Source organism: Alternaria triticimaculans (genome assembly GCF_023758025.1).
Source record: "Alternaria triticimaculans strain BMP 0046 chromosome Unknown scaffold_1, whole genome shotgun sequence".
Taxonomy (NCBI): Eukaryota; Fungi; Ascomycota; class Dothideomycetes; order Pleosporales; family Pleosporaceae; genus Alternaria; species Alternaria triticimaculans.
Genome location: NW_026055958.1, coordinates 3,278,013 through 3,290,461, shown reverse-complemented (window position 1 = coordinate 3,290,461; position 12,449 = coordinate 3,278,013). Strand labels below are relative to the sequence as shown.

Sequence of the window (12,449 nt, the reverse complement as noted above, 5' to 3'; positions counted from 1 at the left end):
AGCCAGGAAAGGGAAGACAGAGTAATTAAATGAAGTAAGGTGCAAAGTGCGGCGGGAATTGGGTACGTAGATGTGGAAAGGTTACGAGAGGCTAGAAGCAAGAGCCAGACAACCAAAAAATCCAGATCGCGAACAAGTGGGAAAACGTGCGTTAAAGTATTGGCTTACAAGCCAAGACACCTATAACACAGATCCTTTCAGACACACGATTTCCCGCGTTAACGGGGTCTTTCTTTCGCACGAAGCGGGTCCAACACAAACGCACAAGCCATGTCATGGTACGTTCCGTGCACTTTCTTGGTTGCGTACGTGCGGGTGGGAGCGAAGCGCAGGAGTCGAGGCGCTGCCCGGCTGCGACGACGATCTTCACAGGCCCACCCTGAGCTCACCTTTTTGACCCCCCCCTGGTCCGCGGTGCTTCAGCTGCGAAGACAAGTGTATGCGATGGCCATTGGCTGGGGGCCGCAATAGAGATAAGACGCTTGAGGGCCAACAAGACTGCACACAAACGGACCTGGATCATGGGACCAATTCAACGGCCAGAGCGGTGTAGCGGGATTGGATAGGCTGCGGATCCGTTTTGGTGTGCGTCTGCATCTTTGTTGGTTTTTGATGAGGTGTGGTGGTTTCTATTTTTCTAGCTTGGCCTTGTACAAGCGGCTATCTGCAAAATGCAACACATGCAAGACCCGGCCCTTTATGCTGAAGCTTGTTCTTTCTAGGCTGACAAAAGCCTGGATGTGTATACCTTTGTGCATTCTGATGGCACATTACTGCGAAGAATAAAGTGAATCTACCTAGGTATGCTGGTGTGGCTTTTCCAAGGGCAACTTGGAACATCCAGATTCCTCGTACCGTGGCCTATTCCAATTCATGCAACTCTGCCTCCTACGCCTCTCATTCGCCCCAAGGCAGATCTACCTACTACCCGCCGTTCGCTTGATACCCAAAATCTGTCATGATGACAGCCGTCACTCCATCTTCGTCATGCGAGTCCCGCGCCGGGGCTCGCTTGCGCTTACCCTGAACGACCCCTCCAACCCGTTCTCGGCCACTCATGCATCAATCTCAAACGCTTCCTTCGCGCGTCAAAGCGGACAAGCTGAGACTGCGCAAGCATGCGTCTTGTATTACCGTAGTTCGTTTCACGTTCGTTTGCCACGGCCAGCGGCTGTACATGACACCCCCTGCTTTCGATTGACGATACACAGAGACCCACTTTACTTGCTTGCGCGTTGCTGCTGGACGCCGAACGGGCGTTTGTCGACATCGAGTATCGTGACACAGGCGTGGGATGCGCATGTTGTTCACAGCAAGACTTGCTTGCTGCACCACTCTTCTCTCTGCAAAGACAACTGCCCACACCACCAAAATGACAAACTCCCCAGTCCACTACTGGCAAGTATGGCGACCTAGTGCGATAAGCTTTCCCCTCGTGATGAGGTCTCGAGGTATAACACCCACGCATCTCGCCAACCAACAGCCCCCAACTCCACATTTCAGCTTTCAGAAATCGGCCTAGATCGCTGCTACTAAACTCCCGCACATCGCGCATCATATTCGCGGCTCCCAGCCAACCACAGTGCGTACATTATCCTCTGGGCCCCGGCTTGGCATAACAATGCTGCGATCTGACGTGTGTGCTCTCCACATCAGTCATCCACTCGCAGCATCAAGAAGATCACACCTGAGGCATTGCATGCATGTCTTGCGTAAACACGCGTCGCTTCTCCACCAGACAGTGTAAAGCCGTTGGATCAGGATAAAGGCTTGTTTGACATCGCAGATTGACGTGCGGAGAATCCTCCATCGAGCGAACTGAACCGTGTGCTCGTTTCGAGCAACGGGGAATGCGCAGTTTCGGGCTTGTCAGGTGCGTGGTGCTTGTTTCGAAGTGTCAGGATCGCCGCACGGTACGCCAAGCGAAGGCTGGGGAAAGTAGAAATCGGCCAGAAACAAACACTATACCAGCATTGCGTCGGTCGGAGTTCGATGTTCGAAGTAAATGGTCTGCTTGAATGGAGCTCGTCCTTCGTCATCGGTATCCGCATATAAGCACTAGAAACAAACGTGGGGAAGGTTTGCTGATCGCATTTTGTACATTTGTCCGTGAGGCTCGCAGATATTTACATACGCCAAACTCCATCACACTTTTTTGGCTCGTAGCTTCCATATACTGGTCTCGTCAATCTTTGGTATTGACATGACAACGTTCAAGGTATTACAAAAAGGCGTACGAAACGCGTGAGAATCAAAGAGCAGAAGAACCGCCTTTCTAATCGGGCCGGAACACCTCATATCATGCGGACAGGAAGAGCCTGTAAACACCCGCCTGCTAATCGTCCAAACGCCAATATGGAAAAATAAGAATACCCTCATCGGGTTCGGGAACGACGCTCATTTCTTTTGTTGCGTGTTTGGTGCCGAGGCGACGCCTGCACCTGGCTCGAGCGTATGGTCGTGGTTGTCACATCGGAGCACCCTCCCGCCCTCTTCTTGTGTGCACACTGCACTACCAGTGACCCACTTGTCTTCGAGGATCTCATCGAGAGTCGCGCGCTTCTTAGGATCGATTTCGAGCATTCTGCCTATGATATGCCTACTCTCTCTGGGCAGCAAACGTAGAAGACGCCATGGTCCTTTGATCACTTGCGGTGGCTGCTGGCTCGTCGACGATGTTGAAGCGCGATGGTCGGCGGAATGCTCTGATGTTTGGTGTCGAGACGCAGGTTCAGATATGACTCCTGATTGACGGCGATCGTCACCTGCGCTGTGCTGAAGATCAGTGGCCGACTTGGAGGGGCCTGTGATTGATCTCGGTCCATCGTTGGGAGGGGATACAAAGAGTTTGTATGAATTGTCGGATATGCGCGGGGCTTTCCATGGGAATCGACGCAGCGTCATGCAGCAAAACATGATGGCAAGAGACCAGATGTCAGTCGGTTGCGGATCGTACTTGGAAAGGTCGTAAACTTCTGGAGCGAGGTATGGATCCGAGCCGACAATGCCTGGAGGGGTTAGAATGAGCTTTACTGAAAGGCATAACAGACTTACCACTCGCAAGTACGATCTCGTCTTCGAATGGATACTTGAACACAGCAGCACTCCCGAAATCGATGATCTTCATGATTCCGTGCTCGTTGACCACGACGTTGTCAAGCTTCAGGTCCCGATGTGCCAAACCCATGCTGTGGAGGTATGTCACTCCGTTCAAGATCTGTAAGGTACAGCAGGTGACCTCCTCGCGACTCATCTTTCCCGTCATGACTATGGCGAAAAGATCATAAGGTGCGTATTCCATTACCACAAAATAGGCGCCTTTCTCGTTCACCAAGTCCATGGTCTCGATGATGTTTCCATGGTGCAGCGTCGAGCCTATACAGAATTCGGCAGTCACCTTCTTGTTGTAGTCTTTTTCAGACTCGTAGGAATGACGGTTGCGGAACTGCTTGACAGCGAATGTGGTGCCATCGCTGCTTCGCTTCATGAGTCGGACTGATCCACCCGCCCCCGAGCCCAGTACTTTTCCGAACTTGCCATACTTGCTCTGAAGGCCGTGGTCGTCAGCGAATGGTACGCTCATAGCCCCGTTCGTGATCGGTGGTGTCATGGTCCCTGACTTGTTCGACTTGATCTTCGCACTCTTGACCGACGGCGCGGGGGATTCTTTGCGCTTTTCCTTCTCTTTATCTTTGTCCTTGTTCTTGTGTCCAATCTTGAAGAAGCGCTTCAGTTCGGACATGGATCCATGATGTTGTTTCCCATTTTGCGATTTGCTGTCTTCCGCATCGGAATGAGTCTTTTTCTTTCCAAATATGCTCGTTCTTTTGCTCTCTTCCTTATCAGACTCAGTTCCTTTGGAGCGGGGTAGCTGATATATAGACGATGCTGCCGAGTTGCGCCCATCGCGTCCGCCATAAATGTACCGGGCCTCGAGCGAATCCAGGTTCCTCGATTGCGCCGCGCGTTTCGAACGTGCGTAGGTATCGTCCCTGTCCCCCTGTGGTGTATATGGTCGGGAGCCAGGTGCTGGAGTCGAAGTTCCTGGCGTACGCTCTCCTCCGGATCCTGCCGGACTAGCATCCCGGGAAGCCGGATTTGAGTCACCCGTAGGGCCCATTGTGAATGCAGGCCCACGTTTTGGGTGCGGCTGGACTACGCCGGACAGATCGGACGAAGGGCGAGGTGATTGCGGTGCGGTCCTAGGAGAACCGGGAACTGGTAAGGAAGATTGGCTTTCGTTTGGACTTTGCACAGACGAGTCCATTGACGTTGGCGGAGCTTCATGCGGGGGCGAGACCTGAGGCGTCATCATGGCGGGATCGCTGGGGCGCTTCTTGTGTCCTTCTGCGTTGGCCCTCTCTTCGCGAGATGACGTGCCCGCCGGAGTTAGAGGTGGGGAGTGCATGGCGGATGCGGGTGACGATGGAATAGAAGAGCGGTGTCCTGAGTGTGCTGAAGCTGTCCGTGAGGCTGGAGATGGGGAAGGTGCCTTGTGGCTGTTAGCTTTGTGTTCAAACTGTGGGGTAGTGTATGAGGCTTGCTTACTCGTGAAGGCGGCAGTGAGACAGGCTCGAAGGAAAAGTTCTCCATACGCTTTGCCTGCATTCGTGATTTCTGGAGAGTAGACGACAGATTACGTAGGTCTTCCTCTGCCTGGGGGCTCAATGGGCCGTCGGGCTGTGCCTTGTCGGTGCCCGTGAGTTCCGCAACATCTCTTACGGCCTCTTCGGGCTCAATTTCCTGGTTGACCTCACTGAAGCGGACGGATTGCGCAGGCGGTGTCGACGTCATCGTGTGCGAAGTTTGGGGGTGTGAGTGTGAGTGTGAGGTGGATGTTCTGTCAGAGAGGGTCAGCTCCTCTAGTCCAGGCCATGACGAAATCCGCAGATGTCTAAGTAGGTCGAACAGCTCTAGCTTACTTGGGTGGGTTCGTGATGCGCGTCGCCCAGAGATGCGTCCCAGCGCCCGTGCAGCCGAGAGTCTAGGGTCCAAATATGCGCGCGGAGCAGCCGGGTAAGATGATTATAGCGATGCGTGCAGTGGTAAGGGCGGCCGGGGAGGAATGCTGTGCAAGTTTCGAGTCGTGTGCCTGACTACAAAGCATCCAGAATCGTCATCGGAAGCTAGAGTGAAGAAGCCCCGCGCTAGCCGTCGATTGCGTGCAATCAATTCGTCCGTAAAACCGCGGATGCTCGGAATCTGGAAGGGGCAGCAGCCGGGGGGAGTAATGCTCTGTATATACAAGCGGGCCAAACAGCAGACTCGGCGTCGGGCGTGCAGAGCGACGAGAAATTGATATGGGAGGGGTCGACGATGGGTGCTACCTCAGAGGCACAGGGCGCGCGGGTTGCCCTATTCGTAGCAACATCGGGAAGCTACGGCTAAGCCTCACCCATGCGGCGCCGCCTCAACTCCCATGTCGACAGCGGCTTTGGCATCTTCACCACACACGCCAAAGACTCTGTCCCGTCCCGAGGTCCCTCGGATCCCAACAGCTGCACCCGTGATACCCCCACCGCACCTCCTGCCTCAACGCCCTGCAAGTGTCCCGACCGTCTGCCTGTCCTGACGTCGCCGTCGCTGTACCTACCTGCTCCCGGCCGTGCTCTCGTCAACGGCCTCCCCGAAAATTTCAGATCCAGACCTGTTGAACAGAACCTTTCCAGAGTTTTTTCTGCCCTCCTCCAATCAGAGCCCGTGACCGCCTTTACCTACGCACGCTGTTTGTTTTTGGAAAGTGCGTCCATCTGCCCACAACATGTTCAGCTGGGCCAAGTCAACGTGAGTGCTACCCTCGCCTTCACACGTGCCTGCGCGACCGTGGCGCAGAGTACAGGGCGTGTACAGGACGCGTACTGACAAATGTAGACTAGCCGCGGTTGCCGGCACCCAAGAGCCCGAATACGGCCCCGATGCCATCCAGCCCGTGGGCAAGAAGGGTGGTGAGCCCGCCTACACCGAGCTGGCCAAGAAGGACCTGAAGTGGGTAACGCTCGACTACACCAACGTCGAGACGCAGACCTTCTACCTCTTCACCGATGCCGGACATAAGGGCTTCCTGCAGGTCATCTACAACAACATTGCGTAAGTCAAGTTCGCCAGATACCGCCGATCACAGCACTCACAGCTCGCAGTGGTCTACGAGTAACCGTGCAGTTCAACTGCAAGCTCTTCTACCCCAACAACGAGAAGCCTTTCCTCTGGGCAAGTGACCCCGTCTCAAACTACGGATTCGACGAGGACCAACATTCCTTCTACGCCGATGGCGTCTCGATCGAGCTCTCGGAAGATGGCAGCGCATACACCATCAAGGCGGCGGTGAACGACAACAGCATGGTCAACGTCAAGTTCACCAGGACTGCTCCCGGCTTCATGGGTGGAAAAGACGGCACAACCAACTACGGCACCGACCCCAAGGCGCCGTGGGGCTCCATGCACCACCACTTCTGGCCGCGCTGCAGCGTCGAGGGATCCATCATCACCAAGGAGGGTGAGGTTGACGTCAAGGGCCGCGGCATGTTGAGCCACGCTCTCCAGGGAATGAAGCCCCACCACGCCGGTAAGCATCTTGATACGCCTGTGAATACTCTGAACTAACAGTCATAGCTGCGCGGTGGAACTTTGTCAATTTCCAGTCGCCTTCATACTCCGCCATCCTGATGGAGTTCACCACTCCCGCCTCCTACGCGTCGACCGTCGTCCGAGTCGCCGGAATTGCCACCGACGGCAAGCTACTGTTCGCCAACACCGAAGGCGATGTGAAACACACCGAGACCAAGCAAGACGAGACCGGCTGGCCGGAGCCTACCTCGGCAAGCTACCACTGGGTGGGAAAGACCGAAGATGGCAAGGAGGTCACTGCGGACCTCGCTGGTGCTCTAGGAAAGAACATCGACCGCGTCGATGTCATGGCCGAGGTGCCGGGCTTCATCAAGACCATCGTCGCCAGCGCAGCTGGTACAAAGCCATACATCTACCAGTATGCGCCCAAGATGACCATCAAGGTCAAGGTTGGCGATGAGGTCAAGGAAGAGGAGGGTACATTGTTCACTGAAGCTACATTCATCTCGTAGATATGGTCTCAAACTTGGATATAAGGACCCACGACCCCAGATACATACACTAGTATTAATGCATCAGGGCTAGCACCTGGAAACTAATGAATAACGTTTGTCCCGCATATGACCTCTGAACTGTGAATTGTGAGCTATAATGACTATTACTCTTCGCATTCACCGCCAAACTGTGATGTACTCTGCTCTCAATTTCGTTGCCTGTAAGAAGCAAATGACCTAACCCCGCCATTGGACCCCACCTCCCTCCCTTCGTCGACTCATCTTCACATGAACACGCGACCGCGTCTGAACGCGTGACGTTGCGGCCCGTGCACCCGCACCACCAACACAGCCTCGTTGCCCGCTTTGCTCGAGCACAACAACATTAACGCAATATGGTCAACGAAAGGCCTGGGCAGTCAGGCGGCCCATCGCGCCCCGCACCGGCGGGCTGGCCACGGGCATCAGGATCCACAGTCTCGGCATCACCAGCTGCTCCCAGAGGCCTAAGACCTGGACTCGGGCTGGGCAAGGGCTCCGGTGGTCTCGGGAAGGGGAAAGGTTTAGGGAAAGCCAATCTCAAGAGGCATACGTGAGTACCAGTATATGCGTAGGGCGATGCAGGAGCTAAATGTTTGCAGGAAGATCCGAAAAGACAACATCTACGGGGTTACAAAAGGTGACATCCGGTAAGTAATCCCTGGTTACGAAAAAGGAACGACATGGGCAACGAGCTACCGTCTTTAACTTTGCACGATTCCATTTTGTGCGATCCCACAACAACCTAATAACATAATCCTAGACGTTTGGCTCGGCGTGGCGGCGTGAAGCGCATTTCCGCAACCATCTACGACGACGTGCGCCTGGCCCTCAGAGAGCGACTAGCAAGGGTCAGTCACTCAGGAACTAGAAGCTGCATGCAATGACTAACAGTCTATCAGATCCTGAAAGACTGCTGTGCGATCGTGGACTCCAGTGGACGCAAGACCGTCTCAGTCACCGACATTGTCTTTACCCTTCGACGAGTAAGTTCGAATTTCAGAAGCAGGGTACGAATGCTAATACTTGTGATAGCTCGGTAACCCTATATACGGCTTTGAGCCCCATTTTCTCAATAACCGCTGAGTGTACGTTATCACGACTTATCTTGCGCGGCGTCTACGCACGTGGCGCGCGCTGCTAGGGATGCTCAATGCTGAGCATGGAACGACCGTTCGCGCTTGACAAGCCCAATCGGCGAATCTCAGCATTGGACCATGCATAATGATGACGGTGTCCAGGATAGATCCACACGGATGTGTGATGAGTGGCACGGAGACGGATTTTCAGATTCAAGAGGATATGCATTTTCCTTCTTATTAGCGATGATACCCAATGCCATCCTATATGCCCCACTGCCGTAACCATGCTGGCCATTCACCATTTCTCAATCCCCTTTTTAAGTACCTCCATCGCTTGTTCCCACTCGCCTCCATCTCTACCCTCGCCCCAGCGTTCCCTGTACCACTGATCCAATGCGTTCAACAATCTCACTACCTCCCCTTGCATCGCCGCGGCCCCACTCTTATTCCTCTTCCAGGCCTTTTGCACACATTCCATCGTCAGCACCATGGTGTGATGCTTTAGAAACCGCTCCAACACCGCCTGCTCCTGCAGACCCGGCAAACCAAACGGATTATGATAGGGCGACTGCTCAAATGTATATCTCCATCTGATAGGCTTGTGTGGTGATCTGAAACACCAAAGGAACCAAGACGCCAGCCGGCAGAAGACCAGGAAATGTGATTTATGTACATCCGACGGTACGGTGTAGATGTTCCCAAAAGGCTGACATGCTTTCCAATGATCCTGCATATATCCATCGATCAGCCAGCCTTTGGGCGGATACGTGAAAGAGGTCTTTACACTAGGCAGAACATTGATTTCCAAATGTCGGTTCCGAGACAAAAGAAGAGCGCGGTGTTGCTTTGGCAGTTCATCGATCCATCTCATGACAGGATGGAAATCCAGATTCCGGACTGCGAAGCTGAAGGTCGTGCCGGTGTAGTAGTCGTATGCTGCTTCGATACTGATGGCGCGGCAGATATGCAGTAGAGGAGGTAGACGGCGCTGTCCGCGTTTGAGGATTGCGGGCCAGTTGTCGGAGATGTGGTGCGTTGAGGGGAGAACGAAGGTGTAGATCAAACTGCGTAGCTCGGATGGAAGATCTGATAACAGGCATGGCTTTGAAGCGTCTTTAGCTTTGATGGCATACAAATCGCGGTTATAGGTGATCTGGTCTCTGGCTTGTGGAGTAAGGAGGGATGGTCGTTTGAGAGCTTTCTTTGGCGTTGACGGAGCCTTTTCAAGTGCTTTTGTGGTCGTTGAGATTCTGGTCTTTTTGAGAGACGGTATTATCGACTCGTCGATGATGTGGGTCGTCTTTGAAGCCTTAGGGCTGGCCTTAGATGTAGAGGAGGATGTAGCGCGTGCATATGAAGGAGGGGCCATAGCTTCAACGAAGGACTGGCGCGCTATTGAACCAAGAAGAAGTTGTACTTTGAGATCTCCATGGAAAGAGCACTTCACGCGACTGTGCCGCTCGAGTATCGTGCAGCCTCACTAGCACCAAGTCTTTCGCTTATGCTGACATGTTTGACTCGTATATCTCAAGAAGTTACAAGGGTTCCTGTTGTTAGCGTATTGTTGATGCATACTGCCTGCTTGAAGCTTGGAGGTCGATGCGTGGCGATGCCTGTGTTAGGTAGGTCACGTGACACCGTGAAAGTGGGGCTCATCATCCATCGCGCTTCCCCGTACTTCTCATGTTTCCATCGTGCATCACTCACCAACATCGCCACAAATTACAATTCGAATGCGCAACTTAGCGTGCAATCATGGCGGATGACATGGATGTCTCGACGTCGTCGCCACGTGGAACGAAAAGAAAAGGCGATGACAGTCTACCACTTCCCGCGCCGCGCCGAATCAAGGCACTATCGCAAGATGTCGTCAACAAAATCGCGGCCGGAGAAATCATTGTCGCGCCAGTGCACGCGCTGAAAGAGCTGATTGAGAATGCTGTTGATGCAGGGTCGACTGCATTGGAGGTCTTAGTTAAAGACGGCGGCCTCAAGTTGCTCCAGATCACCGACAATGGTCACGGCATCGATGTATGTCTTGATCTTCTCAGAGTCATCACATGCTGACTTCGCTCAGAAAGAAGACCTGCCAATCTTATGTGAACGTTTCACTACTTCCAAACTCAAGGCTTTCGAGGACCTGACTTCCATTGGCACGTACGGCTTTCGTGGCGAGGCGCTGGCGAGTATCAGTCATATCGCTCATCTCAAAGTTACTACGAGAACAAAGGAATCGAGCTGCGCGTGGGAAGCGCATTTTGCGGATGGTAAACTTGCAAGTGCGAAGCCTGGCCAGAGTGCCGAACCAAAGCCAAAGGCCGGCCGACAGGGCACGATCATTACAGTACGTTCGTCCTCTCCCAGCGCCGCGGCAGCAACTAATGAGTCGCTAGGTTGAGGATCTCTTCTACAATGTTCCTTCTCGGCGGCGAGCTTTCCGTTCCGCTAGCGAAGAGTACGCGAAGATTCTCGAGCTCATCGGACGTTATGCTGTCCACTGCGCAGGCGTTGCCTTCTCCTGCAAGAAGGCAGGCGAAAACAATAGCATAACCGTACCTGCTTCTGCTACCGTCAAGGACCGCATCCGAACAATCCATGGCAATTCTGCTGCAAGCGATTTGGTAGCCCTAAACGTCAAAGACGATCGCTGGGGCTTCAAGTGCGACGGTTTGGTCAGTAACGCAAATTATACTGCGAAGAGAACAGTAATGCTGCTCTTCATCAACCACCGAGCGGTAGAGTCGCCCGCGATCAAGAAGAGTGTTGAGCAGACTTACGCCACGTTTCTACCGAAAGGAGCTCATCCATTCTTCTATCTAAGTCTCGAAATCGAGCCACAGCGAGTGGATGTAAACGTGCATCCTACAAAACGCGAGGTTCACTTCCTCAATGAAGATGAGATCATAGCCGTCATATGCGACTCGATCCGCGAAAACTTGAGTAAGGTCGATACGAGCAGGACTTTCATGACCCAGTCCTTGCTTTCAAACCCCAAAGTTCCTTTTGCAACGCCCATGAAGCAGATCATACCTTCGACCCCTGCGACAGGCGATGCATCAGACCGTTGCGGCCGAAGAGCGCCGCATACAGCGACCAAAAAGCGAGACGAAGCCAACCTTGTTCGTACGGATTCTTCAGCACGCAAGATTACGTCAATGTTGCAGCCGCAAAAGTCCGTCGAAGAAATTGCAAACGACGAAGAAGAGATGGAATATGAATTCGCAGAAAAGGAGCCAATGGCGTGTCGTCTCACATCCGTCAAAGATCTCCGTGCGGAGGTTCGGGACGCAATGCACAATGAGCTTACCGATATCATTTCGACGCATACGTTTGTGGGGATTGTCGACGAGCAGAAGCGAATAGCGGCTATACAAGGCGGCGTAAAGCTCTTCCTTGTTGATTACGGCATGCTCTGCAACGAGTACTTCTACCAGGTCGGTCTGACCGACTTTGCCAACTACGGAAAGATACGCTTTAACCCACCCTTGTCGCTACATGACTTACTCAAGATTGCTGCAGAACAAGAAAAGAAGAATGCAGGCGATGCGGCAGACGAAATAGACTGGGACGAGGTTGTTGAAGTAGTGAAAGAGCAGTTGGTCAGCAAGGCAGCGCTGCTGAGCGAATACTTCTCTATGGAGATTACACCAGAAGGCGAACTCTGCTCTATCCCGCTGCTGATGAAAGACTACACGCCCTCTATGGCCAAGCTACCCCAATTCCTACTGCGTCTTGGACCGCACGTTAATTGGAATGAGGAGAAAGGATGCTTCCAGACATTGCTGCGCGAGATTGCTTCTTTCTATGTACCTGAAAGTCTGCCTCTGTCGCCCTCGGCACAAGCAGGTGACGATGGTAAAGGCAAGGCTAAGGTCGTTGAGGAAGATCCCGAAATTGCAGCAAGGCGGAAGAAACTCCTGCGAGCGATCGAGTTTACCATCTTCCCTGCTTGCAAGGCTAGGCTCGTGGGCACAAAGGGATTACTGCAAGGTGGAGTGATGGAGGTCGCGAATCTGAAAGGTCTATACCGAGTATTCGAGCGATGCTGATGGATGAAGAGCACAGAAAGGGATATGTAGCACCCGCGTGTACCGAAGTAGTAGCCACACCGGAGATTTGATGGGATGAAGCAATGATACAAAATAGCGAGCGCGCTGCGCGTTCTAATGCGGAGCGGGGTGGCCGTACGAACGCCACGAGAGATACTATTACTAGTCTGAATGCGAGACATGCACAAGTAAGAAAGGCATTCATAATCGATGCGCTGCAA

The 12,449-nt window shown here is 53.3% G+C and overlaps 3 protein-coding genes across 3 annotated transcripts; 2 read left to right on the top strand and 1 right to left on the bottom strand.

Annotated features, from left to right (window-relative positions):
• Window positions 1-2,397: 2,397 nt before the first annotated feature.
• J4E78_001093 (uncharacterized protein) lies at window positions 2,398-4,794 on the bottom strand (the record flags this gene model as incomplete). Its single annotated transcript, XM_049361754.1, has 3 exons — window positions 2,398-3,008; window positions 3,055-4,492; window positions 4,549-4,794. 3 exons carry the CDS (start codon window positions 4,792-4,794, stop codon window positions 2,398-2,400), a joined length of 2,295 nt encoding a protein of 764 aa, XP_049227037.1.
• A 967-nt stretch (window positions 4,795-5,761) lies between these two features.
• SVF1 (putative cell survival pathways protein) lies at window positions 5,762-7,076 on the top strand (the record flags this gene model as incomplete). The annotated part of the gene is made up of 4 exons (XM_049361753.1): window positions 5,762-5,784; window positions 5,872-6,087; window positions 6,138-6,562; window positions 6,610-7,076. 4 exons carry the CDS (start codon window positions 5,762-5,764, stop codon window positions 7,074-7,076), a joined length of 1,131 nt encoding a protein of 376 aa, XP_049227036.1.
• A 2,858-nt stretch (window positions 7,077-9,934) lies between these two features.
• On the top strand, window positions 9,935-12,228 carry J4E78_001091 (uncharacterized protein; the record flags this gene model as incomplete). The annotated part of the gene is made up of 3 exons (XM_049361752.1): window positions 9,935-10,210; window positions 10,257-10,523; window positions 10,573-12,228. 3 exons carry the CDS (start codon window positions 9,935-9,937, stop codon window positions 12,226-12,228), a joined length of 2,199 nt encoding a protein of 732 aa, XP_049227035.1.
• Window positions 12,229-12,449: the final 221 nt, after the last annotated feature.